The sequence below is a fragment of the Amphiura filiformis genome, chromosome 18 (assembly GCF_039555335.1).
Source record: "Amphiura filiformis chromosome 18, Afil_fr2py, whole genome shotgun sequence".
In the NCBI taxonomy this organism is placed as follows: Eukaryota; Metazoa; Echinodermata; class Ophiuroidea; order Amphilepidida; family Amphiuridae; genus Amphiura; species Amphiura filiformis.
The window spans coordinates 64,964,022-64,988,274 of NC_092645.1; the positions used below are offsets into that span (position 1 = coordinate 64,964,022).

The 24,253-nt window shown below is 35.5% G+C and overlaps 1 protein-coding gene across 1 annotated transcript; it reads right to left on the bottom strand.

The window, feature by feature from the left end:
• Positions 1–18,406: 18,406 nt before the first annotated feature.
• LOC140139316 (uncharacterized) lies at positions 18,407–19,882 on the bottom strand. The gene is made up of 2 exons (XM_072161096.1): positions 18,982–19,882; positions 18,407–18,600 (listed from the first exon to the last, which is right to left on the bottom strand). Exons 1-2 carry the CDS (start codon positions 19,880–19,882, stop codon positions 18,407–18,409), a joined length of 1,095 nt encoding a protein of 364 aa, XP_072017197.1.
• Between the last annotated feature and the right edge of the window lie 4,371 nt (positions 19,883–24,253).

The window sequence follows — 24,253 nt, forward strand, 5'->3', positions numbered from 1 at the left end:
ATGCATGTGTGCAAGTGGTGTCACTGTCCTACGTAATCTGTGAGAGAAGAAGCATTTTGAGTTGAAATCACGTTTTTGACCCCTATGACCCCTGCGTGACCTTTGACCCCACGAGTTTCATATGACATGTAGGGGCATGGTCAATGATGGTTGTGACCAAGTTAGGTCAAAATCGGTGTAAGCATGTAAGTGCTAGAGCAAATGTAGTGGTCGGCAGAAGAAGAAGAAAGAAGAACTAGACTAAGCTGTGGTCTAACCCACGAACACAGCCGTGTTGTTACCCCTAATGACCTTTGACCCCAAAATATATGAAAACGGCCATAGACATTGGCTAATGTCAATGCATGGGTGCATGTGGCACCACTTTGCTATGTTGCTTGTGGCAGAAGGGGCAGTTTGAAGGTTTTTCGTCTCAGACCGGAAGTGACCCCTTAATGACATTTGACCCCAAATAAAAAAATACCACATATGAATTGGGTACCCGCAATTCATGTGTGAACATACCGTTACTGTCCTATGTTTTTCTTAGCAAATAAAAAATGTTGACGGTTTTTCGTTTTATACCGGAAGTGACCCCTTAATGACATTTGACCCCAAATAAAAAATACCACATATGAATTGGGTATCCACAATTCATGTGTGAACATACCGTTACTGTCCTATGTTTTTCTTAGCAAATAAAAACATTTGAATGTTTTTCGTTTTATACCGGAAGTGACCCCTTAATGACCTTTGACCCCAAATCTGTGAGGACCCCATAGACACTGGGTAATAACAATGCATGTATGCAAGTGGTGTTACTGTCCTACGTAATTTGTGGGAGAAGAAGCATTTTAAAGGTATTTCGTTTTGTACCGGAAGTGGCCCCTTAATGACCTTTGACCCTAAATAAAAAATACCACATATACACAGGGTAACTACAATTTATGTGTGAACATACCGTTACTGTCCTATGTTTTTCTTAGCAAATAAAAATTTTTGAAGGTTTTTCGTTTTATACCGGAAGTGACCCCTTATTGACCTTTGACCCCAAATCTGTGAGGACCCCATAGACACTGGATAATAACAATGCATGTGTGCAAGTGGTGTCACTCTCCTACGTAATCTGTGAGAGAAGAAGCATTTTGAGTTGAAATCACGTTTTTGACCCCTATGACCCCTGCTTGACCTTTGACCCCACGAGTTTCATATGACATATAGGGGCATGGTCAATGATGGTTGTGACCAAGTTAGGTCAAAATCGGTACAAGCATGTAAGTGCTAGAGCAAATGTAGTGGTCGGCAGAAGAAAGAAAGAAGAAAGAACCTGTAAGAAAGGGGAAGACACAGCCGTGACTAACGTCACGGCTGTGTAACTAGATTAAGCTGTGGTCTAACCCACGAACACAGCCGTGTTGTTACCCCTAATGACCTTATGATCCCAAAATATATGAAAACGGCCATAGACATAGGCTAATGTCAATGCATGGGTGCATGTAGCACCACTTTGCTATGTTACTTGTGGCAGAAGGGGCATTTTGAAGGTTTTTCGTCTCAGACCGGAAGTGACCCCTTAATGACATTTGACCAAAAAAAAAAAATACCACATATGAATTGAGTACCCACAATTCATGTGTGAACATACCGTTACTGTCCTATGTTTTTCTTAGCAAATAAAAAATTTTGACGGTTTTTCGTTTTATACCGGAAGTGACCCTTAATGACGTTTGACCCCAAATAAAAAAATACCACATATGAATTGGGTATCCACAATTCATGTGTGAACATACCGTTACTGTCCTATGTTTTTCTTAGCAAATAAAATTTTTGACGGTTTTTCGTTTTATACCGGAAGTGACCCCTTAATGACCTTTGACCCCAAATCTGTGAGGACCCCATAGACACTGGATAATAACAATGCATGTATGCAAGTGGTGTTACTGTCCTACGTAATTTGTGGGAGAAGAAGCATTTTAAAGGTATTTCGTTTTGTACCGGAAGTGGCCCCTTAATGACCTTTGACCCTAAATACAAAAATACCACTTATACACAGGGTAATTACAATTTATGTGTGAACATACCGTTACTGTCCTATGTTTTTCTTAGCAAATAAAAATTTTTGAAGGTTTTTCGTTTTATACCGGAAGTGACCCCTTAATGACCTTTGACCCCAAATCTGTGAGGACCCCATAGACACTGGGTAATAGTAATGCATGTGTGCAAGTGGGGTCACCGTCATACGTAATCTGTAGGAGAAGAAGCATTTTGAGTTGAAATCACGTTTTTGACCCCTATGACCCCTGCGTGACCTTTGACCCCATGAGTTTCATGTGACATGTAGGGGCATGGACAATGATGGCTGTGACCAAGTCAGGTCAAAATCGGTCCAAGCATGTGAGTGCTAGAGCAAATGTAATGGTCGGCAGAAAGAAGAAAGAAGAAAGAACCTGTAAGAAAAAAGACACAGCCGTGACTAACGTCACGGCTGTGTAAAGAACCTGTAAGAAAAAAGACACAGCCGTGACTAACGTCACGGCTGTGTAAAGAAAGAAAGAACCTGTAAGAAAAAAGACACAGTGTAACTATAGTTGTCTGCAGTCGACACCCGTGTGGAGATTGAGGGTTAAATTTTAAGACGGTTCATCCTCTGTTATCTGTACCTCCAGATCTCACTGTCCGGCAGTCAGACACCCGTGTGGAAATTTAAAGACAGTTCAAGCTCTCTTATCTGGACCTATGGCTAGATTTCTCTGATATCCGGCTATTCAGTGTTAATTGAAAAACATGTTTTTGAATCCCTATCTGCGCGTTTCTACTGGTGAAAGGTTGGCGGGTGATGCGGTTTAATTTAGAGTGTTCCCAGTTAATGTACTCAGTGGAAACAGATTGATTCAGAGTGATGCTGGGTGGACACCCGGCAACTGTGATCCACCTCATGAGGTAGACCATGCGTGTGACATCCGGTATTTCTGCCAGTAGAAACACAATGTGACCTTAAAATAGTAGCTTGGGTGTCAGCAAAACATTTTCAGTACTTCTGGTACACACCACAACCCATATTTTAAGCAACAGTAGAAAAATGATGGTTGTTGATGAATCGGATTATGGGTAAAAATACAGAGAATGCTTAGTATAAAAACACAGTATGATGCCTTATTTTCATGTTGTGAAGCGTTAAGAAGGACATCTATGCTTACAGCACCATCTAATACTCAAATACAGAGGATGATTTAAGGAAGCCCCATCATGCACTGCAAAAGTGTTATCACTAGAGTTTCAACTGCCACTTTACTTTTCAAATCCCATTGAATTCTGTGCAAAAGATGTTGTTTTAGAATTGTGTGTGTGTCATTATTACTTGGTCGATTTCAGAAATAAAGTGATGTGTGTTTAAAGGATAATTCACACCTTCTGTAGATAAAATAAATGTGAAATCAACCAGCATGTTCACAGGGGTTTTAATGCAAATATAACTGTACAAATTTAACCATGCAGTTCTATGCAGCATAGCAGAGCAGTGGTGTCATGTTACTCACTCTGCTTACCTGCTGCACAGTTAACCGGTTGGGTATTGGGTAGTACTTAAATCATCCTCTGACTCAAATACCATCTTTCAGTGTTATTACCCCATATTGAGTAATCTATTGTGGTCCTAATTTTAGCTATTTATACATTCAACAATTAGGCCTACTTATCTAGATTTTTCACTTATCAGGCCAATGCTTGGCCCCATTTGGTAGGATAAACGAGGTTGGATTGTAACTGGCTTTCACTCTAGCATTTCTGAAGGGCAGTGAGACTTGATATGATCTTTCCCATTTTCCAAGATGGTAAAGCCCAAAGAAGATATCTTACCCATCCCAGAATCCTTTGTAACATGATGCATCACCTCGTTTCATCAAATGACACTCCAGTTACTTTGTAAAGGTTCCCTCTGTATTCATTTTACTTGAGAATAGACTTGCTAAACGTGGGTCGATATATAGTCAAGATATTTTGCAAAATCTGGATGTGCTCTGTTCATTGAGGTACATTTTGTCACTATCGTCCCATGTTGCACCAGGTAGCAACAGGTAGCAATCGGTACAGAAAATCGAAATGGGAGAAATGCCTTATCCATTAGGCTACCAGCTCCCACTGATAAACGGTGTTTTAACCACCGTTTATCAGTGGGAGCTGGTAGCCTAATGGATAAGGCGTCCGTCTGGAGATCGGAAGGTCGTGGGTTCGATTCCCATGCCGGCACATTCCCTTGCTTTTTTTTTCAAGTTGGGTTGTGTGCCGGTCGGGATTCATGTTTATTTGTTGTCATGTTCAATTGTAACACTTTGGGTTGGTAAACTGTTCATTCTTTCTTATTTAATATATTCAGTTTCCTCTTGTAGCGAGCAATCATTCCCCATTGTGTTTATTTGTTCTTGTAGAGGATGCGTATCCCCATTACCTACTTTACTTATATTATACTGGGGAAACGATTAAGCATCAGTAATGATCTCCTTCACTTGTGTACTTGTGTAATATCTGTTTGTGTGTATTGTAAACCACGACTGCTAACATTAGACCCAGTTTTAACCACCGTTTATCAGTGGGAGCTGGTAGCCTAATGGATAAGGTGTCCGTCTAGAGATCGGAAGGTCATGGGTTCAATTCCCATGCCGGCACATTCCCTTGCTTTTTTTTCAAGTTGGGTTGTGTGCCGGTCGGGATTCATGTTTATTTGTTGTCATGTTCAATTGTAACACTTTGGGTTGGTAAACTGTTTATTCAGTTTCCTCTTGTAGCGAGCAATCATTCCCCATTGTGTTTATTTGTTCTTGTGCAGGATGTGTATCCCCATTACCTACATTACCAATGCTATCAACTTAAGATAACTAATATAGTAAAAATAGAAATAACCAATACTATCTACTGAAGAAAGCTAATATTTGACGTGTCATGTCAAAAGGAGACACTTTTGGGCAGGATCGTATATGGAGAAATAGCCAAAAATTTGCCCAGGGTGATTTTTTTTCACAATTTGGGTTTGTTGCGAATTTGTGATGTTATTAATGTTAAAAATATTGTCTGATGGTTTCAGACATTTTTCAAGGTAATTCCGACTCTCAACATTGTCAATAATATTTTAAAGGCCGATATCTCAATTTCCCATTTTATTATACCATAACTTATGAACCATCTTCGCTTAGGAATGTCCGATTTCATTGGGGAAAACGGCGTTGTGGAGCAGTAACCTGCCCAAAAGTGTCTCCTTTTGACATGACATGTCACATATGGTAACAATTAAAATAACAATGGTCTCTACTGAAGATAGTTGAAATAGAAATAACCAATGCTCTTTACTGAAGATAGCTAATATGGTAAAAATAGAAACAACCGATGCTCTCTACTGAGGATAGCTGATATGGTAAAAATGGAAATAAACAGTGCTATCTACTGAAGATAGCTAATATGGTAAAAATAGAAATAACCAATGCTCTCTACTGAAGATAGCTAATATGGTAAAAATAGAAATAAACAATGCTATCTACTGAAGATAGCTAATATGGTAAAAATAGAAATAACCAATGCTATCTACTGAAGATAGCTGATATGGTAAAAATGGAAATAAACAATGCTATCTACTGAAGATAGCTAATATGGTAAAAATAGAAATAACCAATGCTATCTACTGAAGATAGCTAATATGGTAAAAATGGAAATAAACAATGCTATCTACTGAAGATAGCTAATATGGTAAAAATAGAAATAACCAATGCTATCTACTGAAGATAGCTAATTTGGTAAAAATGGAAATAACCAATGCTATCTACTGAGAATAGGTAATATGTGACATTATCTAGTCCATGGAGGCCAAAGGTGGCAAATTTGAAATTGTTATAAAGGCAAAAATATGAAGTATAAAAAACAATAAAATCACAAAACTTAAGAACTTTAGAAACAAGTATGCTAGACCTTTGGCATTTTAAGTATAATGTTTGTATAAGGTAATAATTATAGCAACTCAATTTCCAAAAATGCCTCCTTTGGCCTCCATGGTCATGTCACATATGGTAAAAAGAGAAATAACCAATGCTATCTACTGAAGATAGCTAATATGGTAAAAATAGAAATAACCAATGCTATCTACTGAAGATAGCTAATATGGTAAAAATAGAAATAACCAATGCTATCTGCTGAAGATAGCTAATATGGTAAAAATAGAAATAACCAATGATATCTACTGAAGATAGCTAATATGGTAAAAATGGGAATAACCAATGCTATCTACTGAAGATAGCTAATTTGGTAAAAATGGAAATAACCAATGCTATCTACTGAAGATAGCTAATATGGTAAAATCACAAATAACCAATGCTATCTACTGAAGATATTTAATATATTAACAAAGATAACCAATGCTATCTACTAACATTTGTTAAAAATAGAAATAACCAATGCTATCTACTGAAGATAGCTGATTTGGTAAAAATGGAAATAACCAATGCTATCTACTGAAGATAGCTAATATGGTAAAAACACAAATAACCAATGCTATCTACTGAAGATATTTAATATATTAACAAAAATAACCAATGCTATCTACTAAAATTTGTCAAAAATAGAAGTAACCTTTGCTATCTACTGACGATAGCTAATATGGTAAAAATTGAAATAAACAATGCTCTCTACTGAAGATAGCTAATATGGTAAAAATTGAAATAAACAATGCTCTCTACTGAAGATAGCAGCTATCTACTGAAGATAGCTAATATGGTAAAAATAGAAATAACCAATGCCATCTACTGAAGATAGCTAATATGGTAAAAGTAGAAATAACCAATCCTATCTACTGAAGATAGCTAATATGGTAAAAATAGAAATAACCAACGCTTGCTACTGAAGATAGCTAATATGGTAAAAATAGAAATAACCAACGCTATCTACTGAAGATAGCTAATATGGTAAAAATAGAAATAACCAATGCTATCTACTGAAGATAGCTAATATGGTAAAAATGGAAATAAACAATGCTCTCTACTGAAGATAGCTAATATGGTAAAAATAGAAATAACCAACGCTATCTACTGAAGATAGCTTATATGGTAAAAATTGAAATAAACAATGCTCTCTACTGAAGATAGCTAATATGGTAAAAATAGAAATAACAAATGCTATCTACTGAAGATAGCTAATATGGTAAAAATAGAAATAACCAATGCTATCTACTGAAGATAGCTAATATAGTAAAAATAGAAATAACCAATGCTCTCTACTGAAGATAGCTAATATGGTAAAAATAGAATAACCAACGCTATCTACTGAAGATAGCTAATATGGGAAAAAAATAAATCAATCCTCTCTACTGAAGATAGCAGCTATCTACTGAAGATAGCTAATATGGTAAAAATAGAAATAACCAATGCCATCTACTGAAGATAGCTAATATGGTAAAAGTAGAAATAACCAATCCTATCTACTGAAGATAGCTAATATGGTAAAAATAGAAATAACCAACGCTTTCTACTGAAGATAGCTGATATGGTAAAAATAGAAATAACCAACGCTATCTACTGAAGATAGCAAATATGGTAAAAATGGAAATAAACAATGCTCTCTACTGAAGATAGCTAATATGGCAAAAATAGAAATAACCAATGCTATCTACTGAAGATATCTAATTTGGTAAAAATGGAAATAACCAATGCTTTCTACTGAAGATAGCTGATATGGTAAAAATAGAAATAACCAACGCTATCTACTGAAGATAGCTAATATGGTAAAAATGGAAATAAACAATGCCCTCTACTGAAGATAGCTAATATGGTAAAAATAGAAATAACCAATGCTATCTACTGAAGATAGCTTATATGGTAAAAATTGAAATAAATGCTCTCTACTGAAGATAGCTAATATGGTAAAAAGGGAAATAAACAATGCTCTCTACTGAAGATAGCTAATATGGTAAAAATAGAAATAACCAACGCTATCTACTGAAGATAGCTTATATGGTAAAAATAGAAATAACCAATGCTATCTACTGAAGATAGCTAATATGGTAAAAATGGAAATAACCAATGCTATCTACTGAAGATACCTAATATGGTAAAAATAGAAAAAACCAATTCTATCTACTGAAGATAGCTAATATGGTAAAATAGAAATAACCAATGATATCTACTGAAGATTGCTAATATGTTGATAACAGATATAACCATTGCTATCTACTTAAGATAGCTAATATGGTAAAAATAGAAATAACCAATGCTATCTACTGAAGATACCTAATATGGTAAAAATAGAAAAAACCAATTCTATCTACTGAAGATAGCTAATATGGTAAAATAGAAATAACCAATGATATCTACTGAAGATAGCTAATATGTTGATAACAGATATAACCATTGCTATCTACTGAAGATAGCTAATATGGTAAAAATAGAAATAACCAATGCTATCTACTGAAGATAGCTAATATGGTAAAATAGAAATAACCACTGCTATCTACCGAAGATAGCTAATATGGTCAAAACAGAAATAACCAATGCTATCTACTGAAGATAGCTAATATGGTAAAAATAGAAATAACCAATGCTATCTACTGAAGATAGCTAATATAGTAAAAATAGAAATAACCAATGCTCTCTACTGAAGATAGCTAATATGGTAAAAATAGAAATAACCAACGCTATCTACTGAAGATAGCTAATATGGTAAAAATGGCAATAAACAATGCTCTCTACTGAAGATAGCAGCTATCTACTGAAGATAGCTAATATGGTAAAAATAGAAATAACCAATGCCATCTACTGAAGATAGCTAATATGGTAAAAGTAGAAATAACCAATCCTATCTACTGAAGATAGCTAATATGGTAAAAATAGAAATAACCAACGCTTTCTACTGAAGATAGCTGATATGGTAAAAATAGAAATAACCAACGCTATCTACTGAAGATAGCTAATATGGTAAAAATGGAAATAAACAATGCTCTCTACTGAAGATAGCTAATATGGCAAAAATAGAAATAACCAATGCTATCTACTGAAGATATCTAATTTGGTAAAAATGGAAATAACCAATGCTTTCTACTGAAGATAGCTGATATGGTAAAAATAGAAATAACCAACGCTATCTACTGAAGATAGCTAATATGGTAAAAATGGAAATAAACAATGCTCTCTACTGAAGATAGCTAATATGGTAAAAATAGAAATAACCAATGCTATCTACTGAAGATAGCTTATATGGTAAAAATTGAAATAAATGCTCTCTACTGAAGATAGCTAATATGGTGAAATAAAAATGCTCTCTACTGAAGATAGCTAATATGGTAAAAAGGGAAATAACCAATGCTCTCTTCTGAAGATAGCTAATATGGTAAAAATAGAAATAACCAATGCTATCTACTGAAGATAGCTAATATGGTAAAAATGGAAATAACCAATGCTATCTACTGAAGATACCTAATATGGTAAAAATAGAAAAAACCAATTCTATCTACTGAAGATAGCTAATATGGTAAAATAGAAATAACCAATGATATCTACTGAAGATTGCTAATATGTTGATAACAGATATAACCATTGCTATCTACTGAAGATAGCTAATATGGTAAAAATAGAAATAACCAATGCTATCTACTTAAGATAGCTAATATGGTAAAAATAGAAATAACCAATGCTATCTACTGAAGATACCTAATATGGTAAAAATAGAAAAAACCAATTCTATCTACTGAAGATAGCTAATATGGTAAAATAGAAATAACCAATGATATCTACTGAAGATAGCTAATATGTTGATAACAGATATAACCATTGCTATCTACTGAAGATAGCTAATATGGTAAAAATAGAAATAACCAATGCTATCTACTGAAGATAGCTAATATGGTAAAATAGAAATAACCACTGCTATCTACCGAAGATAGCTAATATGGTCAAAACAGAAATAACCAATGCTATCTACTGAAGATAGCTAATATGGTAAAAACAGAAATAACCAATGCTATCTACTGAAGATAGTTAATAATGGTACAAATAGAAATAGCCAATTCTATCTAATGAAGACAGATAATATGTTAAAATAGAAATAACCAATGATAGGTAATATGGTAAAAAATAGAAATAACCAAGTTTGAGTAGTAAATGTTAAGCCAAAAGGGTAGTTTTGCCCTCTGTAAACATTACTCATTGGCTGGCTAATATTTTGAGTAGTGTATGCCACAATATTGGAGAGGCTAAAGACAAAATCATATATTTTATTCTCATGCTTATTCAATTATTATTTTAGCTGAAATGTGACCATGTGGCCTTAATTTTTTGAATACAATTTTAGTCCATATTTTATACCATTATAACCCACCTGAGATTATCGTTACAGTATTAAAACTAAAGTGGGTTTTATAAATTTAGTTGTTTTTTTAATTTGCTCAAATTCACCACTTGTGTTACATTTATCATACAACTGGCATAAAAGCTTAAGGCTCCCAAACATTGTCAAAAATATAACAATTAGTGTTTATGAGTCAGAAAAATTATCAAACAAATTCATATTTGAAATTTGCACCCTTATGAGAAGTTACACCACTGATTGTTAATATGTGTTGAACTGTACCCAACTTGAACTTGGATTCAGTGGTGTGTACAAAAGGGGTCAGTTTTTCAATACCAACTTAAAATATTATGTGTGTACCAATTTTGGTGAGGTATGCGAACTAGAGACACTAGGCACTGGGCTCCTACGTTTGTAAACCTATGCATGCCACTGCTGTAATCTAGTACCCAGCACATACATTTTTGGTTCAGATATACATATCAACTCATAGAGACACTCTTTGCAACTTCCTGCTTAAATTTGTCATCTTTCACACCCGCTTTCACACACATAGTATATCGAGCACAAATGTTGAATTGATATGTGTGAATTATTAAAAATATGTGTGTAAACAAACCATATGGCTTGGTTAAAATTGTCATGGGGCCCTAAAAATTCTTTAAGCCACTGTAAGGGGGCCTGAAATAAATGACCATTTTCCCAAACTGCATCACCCCCCCCCCCCTTACAAGTGTTTGTAAACGGTCACTAAAGAGATAAGACTGAGATATATAATGTGGTCAAGGTGTTAGGGTGCCAATATGGGTGAGAGGGGGTACTGATGTTTGTGTAGGGAGGTGTTGGGTACATGTTAATGACAGGGTGTGTGGGTGGGGGCCTTGCTACTCGGGGACATTTTCGGATTTATAACTAACAGCCAGGGATGTTACCTATGGTAGAGACTATTTCTGCATACAACCTACTTATAGAAACCTTACAAATGCAATAAAAACAACGGGACATCAATCCCTTACGTGGTCTATACCCATTTCGATAGTAAAAAATGCGATGTGTGTGCTCAAAAAGTCCCACTTATGCGCTGGTTTTTATTTGTGTGTGGACTATTGTAAGCATGGGGATGTGAGTTTGCCAACAAAGATACATAAATTAATCACTTTATAGAAACGATGTGCAAGAAGAAAATTGTGTGCCAATTATAATTAATTCATCTGAAATAATGTTTTCCATGTTAGGGTGGGAATCCCTTCTGGTTCGTACAATATTATGTCAAAGATCTGTTAATGTTTAAATGTCTAAACGATAATGTTCCACAGTACCTTATCAACAGGTTTTCTTATGAAAAACAGCATGTTAATACTGACTGCCAGTATTTGCTAATACCGCTTTGCATGAATGATTGTTATACAGAGTGCTTTCAATTATTATTTTCGTATATAAAAACTGTACAGTGAGTTTGGAGTATGGAATAATATGAATAAAGAGTAGGCCAGTGCGCAGTATTTTTTGTGCAGGTGTTTGGACTTTTTGAACACCTTTAGTGGATATTTTGTCAATTGTTCTCACACTTTTATTGGAAAAAATAGCAACTACCTTTGTGAATTTTGTTTGGGAGGGGGTGCAGTGCCCATTATAGCAACAAGTGGACCTTTATGAATTTTGTTGGGGGATGCGGTACCCCCTGTTTACGGGCCTGATTATGTGGTCAAGGTGTAGATGCATTTGTATGCATAGTTGTGGGTGGAAGTGATGGATGTGGAGTGATGATTGTTTGGGTATGTGGGGGGGGTGTTGCAGGGGTGCAGGGTTGGTGTGTGTGGGTGTGTGTGTGTGTGTTAGTTTACCATGTTTCTGATAGCCTTTGTAATTTTGCTTTGATTATGTTTGATTATGTACATGAGAATTGAAGCCCTTTTTTTTATATCTTTATACTTTATACATGTAATTATGTTTGCTAATTATTGAATATAAAACCTTAAGGGTGTACTACACCCCTGGCCAATTTTGTGCCCATTTTTGCATTTTTCTCAAAAATTATGGCACATTGGTGACAAGTAAGATATGTATATTATAGGGGCAAGAACTACAACTGTTGCACTGAAAATTCAGCAACTCAAGGCAAGTAGTTATTGATTTATTGATCAAATATTGGTTTTCCCTCATTTTTGACTGTAAGGCTAGCTTCAGACTCCGTATTGTACGTACAATATTGTATGTACAATACTTTTCGTGACGTCAAAAAGTATTACACGTGCAATAAATATACGTGCCACGACGAGTTGAATCAGATTAAATAACGCGCTATAACCCTGACGGTTCATTGTTTGCTAAATCCAAGCGAGGTCACCAGAAAATCTATGCAAGAGAAATTTCTACTGCTGCTGATGAAAAATCCTAGAGTGCGTTTGGAGGTTCTTTCTGCACTTTACCAGTAGCCTAATAAATTAATAAAACAATAAAAATCAAATAAAGATTTAGGGCAAATGTTTTTACTCACTGCTCATCTGATCCACTTCCCCAGGAAACTAAATACCGATACTCCTTAGTTTTTCCCTGACTTTCCAGACATAATTATGAGTAAACATCAAATTTAATGTTTACAAAACAATCAAATATATATACATTCTTTTGCATTTTGTACATAAATATTGATATCAATAATGTAGGCCTACAAACATTAAAAAGGGGGCCTAAGAGTATGTCTATTTTAATCATATACTAATTCCGCCATGCCCAAACATATCTTATTATGAAATCGTGTAATGGAAGTGGAACCCAAATTCCAATCAAAAATAAAAACAAATTTGTTATCAAATACACTAGGCCTATACATTGTATTATAGGAATTTAATAGATGGTTCATTTTAATAAATAAATAGATTAACACGGGTAATGGACAAGAAATATTTGGCAATACCGGATTTACCAGAGAGCCAGTGGATAAAGAAATTAATTAAAATTAAAACAAATTAAATGAGAAAATGAAAGCAAGGACATTTGGCGAAGTATTGTTTTAGAATTCGAAGGAGTCCTAAATGTTATCCTGGCCCCAGGACACTGATTAATGTAAATTCGACCCATAGTTATTGTATCTACTTTTGCCATCAGCATTCAACCTGTTCAATGTGATTTATGCCTATTTTTAATAAAATTCCGAAATCTGACGTATCAATCGTTGTATCGTGCACAAATTATGATTCGAGACTATTTCATTTGACACGGTTGTATGGATTTCAGAAGATCGGTCCTATAATAGATATCGATTAGAGAATTACAGCAAGAGGCTTTGAGGATGCCGTAATCCTCTTGACCATCAACCAATCAGAGAGACATATTTCAGAATTATGTTTGTATATTTGAAACTCTTTCAACTCTGAAATATATATTTCAAGTAATCTCGTTTCACATTAACACGTTTATGGATGTATTGGGATGATCATAAGTAGGTCTATAACATACACCATCATAACATGCCTCAACGATATCAACATGTAAAAAGCTGTTGCAAATTCATAACACAACGTGTTATAATGTATAATGTTATATGCCAAAACTTTAAAAAACAATGAAAATATCAGTATCAATCAAATCAAAACCAGAATAAATACATAGGCCTACAAATAATACTTAAGAAACTGACTAAATCAATATATGACTAAATGTCAGTATAAATGAATCGCTAAATCAATTAATCAATCAGTAATCAATCAATCAATCAATAAATAAATAAACAAATAAATAAATAAACAAATAGGCCTAAATAAATAAATCTATAAATAAATAAATAAATAAGAACTGAATGTGCCATTTATATTATTATTACAATTTTAATATTCTAATAAAGAACTTTGGGAATAGGACTCGCTAAATATTTTAACCGGCGAGGTAGGTACCAGGGAATAATCACACGGCTTGGTAGATGCGTCTTGGTTCACTCGTCTCGACTAGTCCCTCAGATTGGTATTCGGTTCATCGTCTCTTCATCATAGGCCTGAGTAGGGGCGCTAAAATAAAGTTCTTCATAGAACCAGAGGTTCAACCAGGGACTTATTCAGGCTTTTAGAATCAGCCAAGCACGAGTATTATCACACAAACATGAAGACAACCAAAACCCAATTTACTGTTAATTAAGTTATATTTATTACTTACTACATCTTCTTCATTCGGTATGAAACTTTATATTAAATCTGACACGTGAACTAGGAGTAGAACAAACTCCATTATCCAGTAATAATTAGCGAGAATTGTACTCGCTCTAAACTAAGAAGTTGTGTTCAAATCTTGACGCACACGGAGAGTTTATAAAGAGATGTTAACCATCTGAGTGAATGCCACAGACTACAATTAAACATCCGTTTGCATCGTCCACAAAACCTCTCTTTACAAAAGACCATTGTGACGTTTAACGATAGTCTAATCGACATGATACGAGAGAGTGATCTCACTCGAGGTGAATGACACCATAGTTTTGAATAAATAAATAAATTAAAATAGAAGGCACGGGCTATAAAATAATATATCGCCACAACATACGCCCTCCCTAAAAGTTTTGGCGCCTGACAAAAGTAAATTTATTGAACACCAAATTTGTTCTACTTTCCAGTTCATAATTGAATTGCAAATTTCATTTATGTTTATACAATCATTATTTGACTGCCTCTGATAACAATTCAGGACATTTTTATAATTCATTGATTATTAAACAAAATTTTATGAAGGTAAATCCATGCGATATAAATCCTCTTATCCTCGTCAGTGTATCCTCGTTGTGTGATGATTCCTTGTTACGAAATGTAATTCATCAATGCATCGTCGTATCAGCATCTGTGGAACTCCTGATACCGAATTGACCCGAAAATTTACAATTGTTAAAGGCCTAATTTTCAGGTAATTTCGGTTTCACGGAAAAATCAATGACTAAATTTTATTTACATTACACAAACATCCCTTACATACCCTTTCACGTACTTAGGCAAAACTCTTCTCCGGGGTTCCAAAATGATTACATCGAGATGGGAATGTTTCTTTTGAGGATTTTCTCTAACTGATTTCCTTCAATATCGCAATACATTGTAACACGCTGTAGTACATATCGCGAAATACAATAATATACCTTACTTTAATTGAATCAAAATAAAATGATGGTGGCATCAACATTACAATTCTACATTTCTTAATTTCTTAAATGTTTCATTACTTAATTACCTACAAACAATTTGTTCCAATATTGTACAAATCCACAACATACGCGCCAACCAAATATACATTCGGGTTCATTGTCATTATAAATCAAAATACATTATTTTGTGATAATCCAATTCCACACAATTACAAATAGTACAATTGTGACAAACTTTCAAATTACAATTCAAAATCAATTCAACATATAACTTTCTACATTTATCAAATGCCAAATATATTTGTTTTCATTTTGACGTCCTTGACTTTTATATTAGTCATTCATAAATTTGTAAATGCACACAAATCTTTAGAAGTATTCTTTGATAATTACAAATCACATAATAATTATAATATTATGCCTAATTTCACATTTGTCAAGACATCTTTTTTTTTTCACACAGCCTTTTGATCGAGTTGCTTACAACTGATCTAACAATGATACTGATTCCATAGTCTGGCCTTTACAGTTTACCAGTAATTTTGACAGGATTGGTCTTCAGAGACTCAAGAGCAGCTGCGTTCAAGTTTGTCTCTGGTTCCCAAGTGTTTCTTGATTTTGGAAAATCCCGCCACTTTATGAGATATTCTAGACGCCCATTTCTATAGCGTCCTCTGATAATATGCTCAATCACATATTCAGGAGTTTTATCCTGAACTGGTGGCAGACCTGGAATGATTGGAACCTTTGTTTTCTCAGATTCTTGTGTGGCCAAAAGAGGAAGAAAAGAGTCCTCAGGACAATCGTCTAGAACAAGTCCTGGAATTGGATCTCTTTGTTCTAAATCGGTTGGTTCAGTATCATTGCTTGGTCGGACATACCTATCATATGCAAATTTCATACGATTGACGTGAATTGGTGTAGTAATCAATTTGTTGTTTTCTAGATTACGTACACGGAAATTGACTGGACCTGTTTGTTCAACAAGCAGGTATGGACCCGACCAGAATTTCTGAAGTTTGCGTGAAAGTCCTTGCTGCAATGCAGGAATATATATCCATACTGAGTCTCCAACTTGATAAGGAACTTCCGTTGCACTCTCATCGAAACGTTCTTTCATCTTGTTTTGATTTTGCTCTGCGTGACGTTGTGAGATCTTCCTTACAATTTCTAATTGAGAGATTAGATGATGAATGTGCTCTCTGAGATTCTGTTCTGCATAATTGCAGTCTGACGTGAGCGTTACATCTAAAGGAAGTCTCGCTTCTCTACCATACAAGAGAAAGAACGGACTGAATCCAACGGAGTTTTCAGCAGGAGTTGTACGGTATGCAAACTGTATGGCTGTGATATATTGATCCCAATCAGTATGGAATTCATTTACATAGTGTGAAATGGTGTCTAAAATTACAGCATTGTACCGCTCTTGTATCGCGTTGCATTGTGGGTGATAACTTGAGGTATTCAATTTCTGTGTTCGCATGATTCGACACACTTCCAAAACGATCTTGCTTAGAAAATTTGTTCCTCTATCGCTTAATAATGTTTCTGGACAACCGTGGACACATATGACATTATCGAAAAATGCTCTTGCTATTGTTGAAGCATTTGTTACTTTCAAAGGTACCAAAATGGGCCACCTGGTGCAGTGATCCGTAAAGCAAAGAACATAACGGTTGCCAGAGGTTGTAATTGGTAAAGGTCCTAAAATATCAACACTAACGCGTTGGAAAGCACCTGGTACTTTCATGATTTGCATTGGGGCGATAACTTTGTGCCTATGCGTTTTGCGTTGAGAACAGGATATGCAAGATCTAACCCAATTATCTACATCACGATACATCCCTTTCCAGAAGTACCGCTGACGAATTTTGCTGTAAGTTCTTTGAAATCCAAAATGTGCAGCTAACACGTGATCATGACAGTTGTTCAGAACTGTATCAACAAAAGTGATTGGAATATACAACTGATAAGTATTCCTTTCTGGCATGTGCCTCTTTGCTGGAGTATGCCAAATGTGATATAATAATCCCTCATGCACATAATATTGATCAGCCTGCAACAACAGATTTCTAGCTTTAAGAGCATCATCTGGCAATTGATCGTGCTCTAGAAAATTCAACATGGAACTAGCAAAAGTATCGGTCAGCAGTGCTTCTTTAAACCCTTGTAAATTGATTTCAGCTGGAAGAGTCGGTACATCTTTGTTTTCCACCTTTTTGTCATTCCCAACACGTTTACCATATTGATAACGTATATTTTTGACAACATTCACTTCAGGTTTGGTGTCACTTCTAACATCACTATCTACATTGTCATCAGGCAGCTCAGACAAAACGTCCTCCGAAATCTTGTCTAAGTCTGAACCTATCCATACATTGTTTAATTCTTCAGAATTTTGTGAATCAGACTTACAATGGTTACAATCGACACAAGTGTTTCGAGAGTCATAGTTTAACCTACTAAGTGCATCAGCGTTACCATTGTTGCGTCCCCTGACATGTACTACATCAAATGTATATGCTTGAAGTTTAATTGCCCACCTAGCTAAATGACCAATTGTTTGTTTCTTGCTGAAAAGCCATTTCAGTGCACAATGATCTGTGACTACTGTAAATTTTACACCATGTTGTAGATATGGGGCATGTTTTTTGACTCCTTCAACAACTGCCAAGGCCTCTAATTCTGTGGTCGTGTAATTCTTCTCACCTTTGTGCAAAGCTCTACCACCATAAGATATGACTCGTTCTTTTCCATCTTGATTTTGAGCCAAAATGAATCCTAACCCTACGCCACTGGCATCGGTTTGCAAAATGAATTCCGTGCCATCAAATCTAGGATAGGCCAAAATTGGTGGTTCTTGCAACTTTTGTTTGAGTGTTTCAAAAGCAGTTTTGCACTTTTCATCCCAAACGAAGTGCACTTCTTTTCTTGTTAAATTGGTGAGGGGTTCTGCAATCTTACAAAAATCTTTGATGTATTTTCTGTAGTATCCTACAAAACCCAAAAATGACCTGACCTCAGAGACCTTGGTAGGTGGGGATACTCCGTTACAATTTTGACTTTGTCAGGATCTGTCGCAACACCATTTTCACTCACTATATGACCTAAGTATTTCACTTCTTTCTGACCAAATGAACATTTCTTTGGCTGTAGTTTCAGACCAGCTTGACGAAAACGGTCAAACACTTGTTTTAGATGACATAAATGCTCAGAAAATGAATTACTGAAAATGATGACGTCATCCAGATAACATAGAACAAACTGCCAGTTAAGACCTCTCAAAACTTCTTGCATAGCGCGTTGAAATGTCGCAGGAGCGTTATGAAGGCCAAATGGCATTCTTTGGAATTCAAATAGACCATCTTGTGTCACAAAAGCGGTGAGAGGTTTTGAACTCTCTTCTAAGCCTATTTGCCAATAACCTGAAGCAAGGTCTAAAGTTGAGAAGTATTTGGGTTTGGCAGCGCCTAAGCTATCTAGTGCGTCGTTAATGTTTGGCAAAGGAAAATTGTCACGTGGACAAATATCATTCAATTTCTTGAAATTTATCGCAAATCTATAAGAACCTGGAGAACCAGCCTTGGGTACCATACATACAGGAAAACACCATGGACTAGTTGACTCTTTAATAATTCCTTGATCTAACATTTCATTGACCTGTTTCTTGATTTCCGCTTGAATATGTGGAGTATATCTATATGGTCGAGATCTAATTGGTGGATGTCCATTTGTTTTTATTTCATGTTTTACACCAGAATAATCTCCATGCGGACCTCCTTCCACTTTAAATATATCAATGTATTCATTGAACAAATTAGTAATTTCTGACATTTCTGAAGATGACAAATGATCAGTGTTTACAGAGACTTTAGAAAGTACTTCTTGAAGCCTAGGATCCTCATCCTTACTATCAATTGGCGATGAGTGAATTTCATTGACAAATTCTTCCTTCAAGTTAGGAAATGGAACTATTTTCTCAGATTCCATCAGTGTAAAAGTGCCTAATTTAGTCCTAGGATACAAAATGATTGGTTCATCCGTTGTATTCATTACAACTAAATGAGCACATTGATCAATTACACTTGACACCGTATTGGCAACTAAAATTCCCAGGGCAGTAACACGCCTACCACCTTGACAGAGACCAATGGTTTGTACTGGTAGCCTATTGTTTATCTTTGCACAAACTACAGACTGAGTGTGAGGAGGAATTTCTTGTTTCTCTAGCACTCTAATCTGACTACGCTTTTTGAGCTTCAACTTACTATCACCACAATCAATAATGGCACAATGTTTCTTCAAAAACTTCTTGCCTAAAATGATGCAAGAACTAAGATTGCGTGCAATATTCAAAGGCACCGGAAAAAGTACACCATTGACAGATATGACCAAAACAATAAATCCTGTTACCTCTAAATCACTACCATTTGCTACTCGAGCAGATTTAATACGAGGCTTTTGTATCATATGATGAACAGAATGCAGGTTTGAATACAACCAATCATGGTTTATCAAATTAATTGAAGCACCTGTGTCAACCAAACATTCAACTGGATTGCAATTTATGGAAGCCGAAATGGTATTTGAATCAGACAAATTAATTTCAACAAATAAATCGGAATTGTTCATATCACTCTGTCCAAAAGGTGGTAAAGGGCTATGTCCTCCTTTTTGTCACAATTGGCAAATACATGTTCATTCTTACGAATATACTCACTCCCACCTGCATGTTTTTGAACATGCTTGTTTTTCTTACGATCCCTCGCAGATGGGTACATTAGTTTAAAGGTTTACCGTCAATTCCCTGTTTTGCATAACATTTTCTCCACCCATGGCCTATACGTCCACATCTATAACATGTTATGTTTCGTTTGGTAGACCTATTGATGGGCACATGATCTTGATATGAGTTTGCAAAGGAAACCTTTTGCTATCTTTGTCACTTTCTAACTTCCCCAGTCTAGTACTTATATTAGAAACCATGTTTGCTACAGAATCCAATGTTACATTTACTTCATCCACTGAATTACTAGAGTTTTCTACAGTTTTAGTACTAGATGTGTCACTTTCAGCGGTTTGCTGCACTGCGATACCTAATCGTGCCGCGTCTAAGGCATTACGGAATGTCTTAGGTTCTTTGGAAAACACAAATCCCCGCAAAGAAGGCAATAGACCTCTGACAAAAATTGACATTTGCTCGGAATCTGTTTTACCAACTTGTCTGCACCAGCGCATAACATCTGACGCGTATACGTCCAAAGTTTCATTGGTGAGTTGTTTACGCGACAGCAATTTTGATTCAATTCCCCAACGCCACGAATCACCCTCAAAATTCTCCTTAAGAAGAGCCTTAATCTTATCAACCGTATCCTTATCGCTTTCGGGTATTGACTCAAGAAAGACGCTAGCATTGCCCTCAATTTTAATTGTCAGAGCCAATGCTGCTTTTGGCGCAGTATAATCTCGAAGTGCAGCATAATTTGAAAATTTGGTAATAAAAGAATCTAAATCATCTTCAGGATCTCCTGAATATTTGATTTTTAAATCGTACATGTCGTACTTAGTAGCCATGTTTAAATCAAAATCTAATATTTCATCATCAGAACTACTATCAGATGTATTAGAAATTTCTTCAGAGCTATCATTAAACGTTTCTTGTAATTTAATTTCATCATCACCAGATGCTAAAAAAAAAAAAAAAAATTAAATCCATCACAATATTTGTCATCAAAATAAGTTGATAAATTGACTCGCTTTAATAAAGCAAAATTATTTAGAATATTTTCAAAGTCAACTCATTAATTTACATCAACAAAGTTTTGCAAATAACCTACATACATACAAGTTTTCCACTATCTATTTACATGCCATTAATTCACTGACCAAATAATTCATATTAGCAATCATAGTACATACTACAAAAATGATGACCATCAATGAACCCGGTTGACTGACAAAGAAAGCCAATTCAATTGAATGAGTATACTGTGCGCGAATTTTAAATACATGCCACGCCACAGTTTATGACGGCTGAATGAACAATCAGACACAATACAAAGCCAAGCTTATAAGGACTGACTAAAGAAAGCAAGCTTCAATTCAATGAATACAATTGTACACTCCATTGATTACACATTAAAGCAAACCCGTCACATACACAGCTGGTATCGATTGGCAGCCAACGCCCATGTTTAGCGCAAAATTACTCAACTCGCCAAATTTTGAAATGAAATAGGCCTACTACGTGCCTAGACTATAGATAAAACATACAATATATGTTGATGCCACCAAAACAAAACTTACCACCATCATATTAACTTACCAAAATAAAATTTGAAACAAAAATGGTAAGGGTAGCCTAGCTCGAGATACTCTAGCTAAAATACAGGTTTACATTTACTATCTTACATTATCTTGCTGTATTTCAGCTAGAGCTCCAAACGACAAGCTTCCGGGTTTTTTGGCGAACAATCCTGTTACTTAAGATGAAGAAGAAACCCGCCTCGGAGCCCGCCCTACTCATTATTTCATTGTACTTATTGCAATTTGCCTCCACACATTACGTAATCAACACAAAGCTTTTGTGAGGATTAGTGAGTGGATAAGAAATTGACAGTGGAGGATAGGAAGGACACGCCGATTGTTAGTTGTCAATCATGAATTGCCACAACGTATTAATATTTTACTGCATGACATTCCGCAAACACCAAGATAAATTATGCCGTATTTTTCCCAAGATCATCTCATATGAAGTAAGCTGAATGCGATCTGTACTTTTGTAACATTCCGATCGCTTTTGATCACCTATTATCGGCGAATTTGCTTGAAAACACGTGAGTTCATGTTGTGTAAACATAATTAGCATAGACACAAATGAAATTACGATGCAATACAATGCAATTTGAATGCGCAGCAGATCTATAGAAATAACGTTGCCCGGTTTTATGCAGAATTAGACCCTGTCTGGGGTAGCCCGTAGCATCACTCAGAAACTCCGCTGACGTCTTCGGCCGGCGATGAACAAGATGTATTAATATATTGGGTAAAAATTGTCTCTTGTAAGTGTGATCTTTAAAATAACATTGATATAAAAATATCAAAACGCCTTGGCTTCTCCACCATTTCTAATAAAGAACTTTGGGAATAGGACTCGCTAAATATTTTAACCGGCGAGGTAGGTACCAGGGAATAATCACACGGCTTGGTAGATGCGTCTTGGTTCACTCGTCTCGACTAGTCCCTCAGATTGGTATTCGGTTCATCGTCTCTTCATCATAGGCCTGAGTAGGGGCGCTAAAATAAAGTTCTTCATAGAACCAGAGGTTCAACCAGGGACTTATTCAGGCTTTTAGAATCAGCCAAGCACGAGTATTATCACACAAACATGAAGACAACCAAAACCCAATTTACTGTTAATTAAGTTATATTTATTACTTACTACATCTTCTTCATTCGGTATGAAACTTTATATTAAATCTGACACGTGAACTAGGAGTAGAACAAACTCCATTATCCAGTAATAATTAGCGAGAATTGTACTCGCTCTAAACTAAGAAGTTGTGTTCAAATCTTGACGCACACGGAGAGTTTATAAAGAGATGTTAACCATCTGAGTGAATGCCACAGACTACAATTAAACATCCGTTTGCATCGTCCACAAAACCTCTCTTTACAAAAGGCCATTGTGACGTTTAACGATAGTCTAATCGACATGATACGAGAGAGTGATCTCACTCGAGGTGAATGACACCATAGTTTTGAATAAATAAATAAATTAAAATAGAAGGCACGGGCTATAAAATAATATATCGCCACAACAATATTATTAATATCGTTAGTATTACTATTAATAGGCCTTTTAATATTAAGTACAGTTGAATACAAAAAGACATGAAAAGATGTTCATCATTCCGTGCACGAACACTCACTAAATTTACCACTCTTAGAAATTTGGCAACTACGTATCAATTAAGCAACCAATGATTGTAGCACAATATATATTTTCCCGGTACATACTATTTATTGCACGTGTAATACTTTTTGACGTCACGAAAAGTATTGTACATACAATATTGTACGTACAATATGGAGTCTGAAGCGCGCTTAACTGTACAACTGTTGTATGTGCTGAAATAAAATTTCAAGTGCAGTAGTTGGAGTCCTTGCCCCTATAATATACATATCTTACTTGCCATCAATGCGCTATAATTTTTGAGAAAAATGCAAAAATAGGCACAAAATTGGGCAGGGGTGTAGTACCCCCTTAAGGTATAGCAAGGCCCCATATTAGACCAGCATTTTGCTGAACTTTGCTACTCTTGGTAAATAGGAAAAATTCAGTGCATGAATAGTACTCACACTGCAATGTACACTGTTTTGCTATGGGTATACTGATATAACCCATACCATGATAATAATCAGAGAACATGTTCTTCATAATTGTTGCAGCCTGCACTACCCCACAAACCAGCAATTAATGTGCTAAGCATTTGCCTATTTTTATTTTCTGGTTTCAAAGCCTCGTAATTGTGGACTTTGTAGGCATTAGATATCTTTGATTAAAAGAGTTGAGTAGAACTGATCATACAATAATAAACAATTCAGACTAATGTTCACATAGGCCTAATACTGGTTTTCTAGATTTGCTTTGGTAAGCTACCATCAGGTAGTTGGTGCACACCCCTCCATCCCCCCCCCCCCCCCTCTAGCTACGGCCCTGCTTACTGATTTTATGATAAGAAACTATTCAGGCTAATGTTCACATAATACAGGTTTTCTAGATTTGTTTTGGCAAGCTATATTCAAGTAGTTGCTGCAGGTTTTATTTATTTATATAGG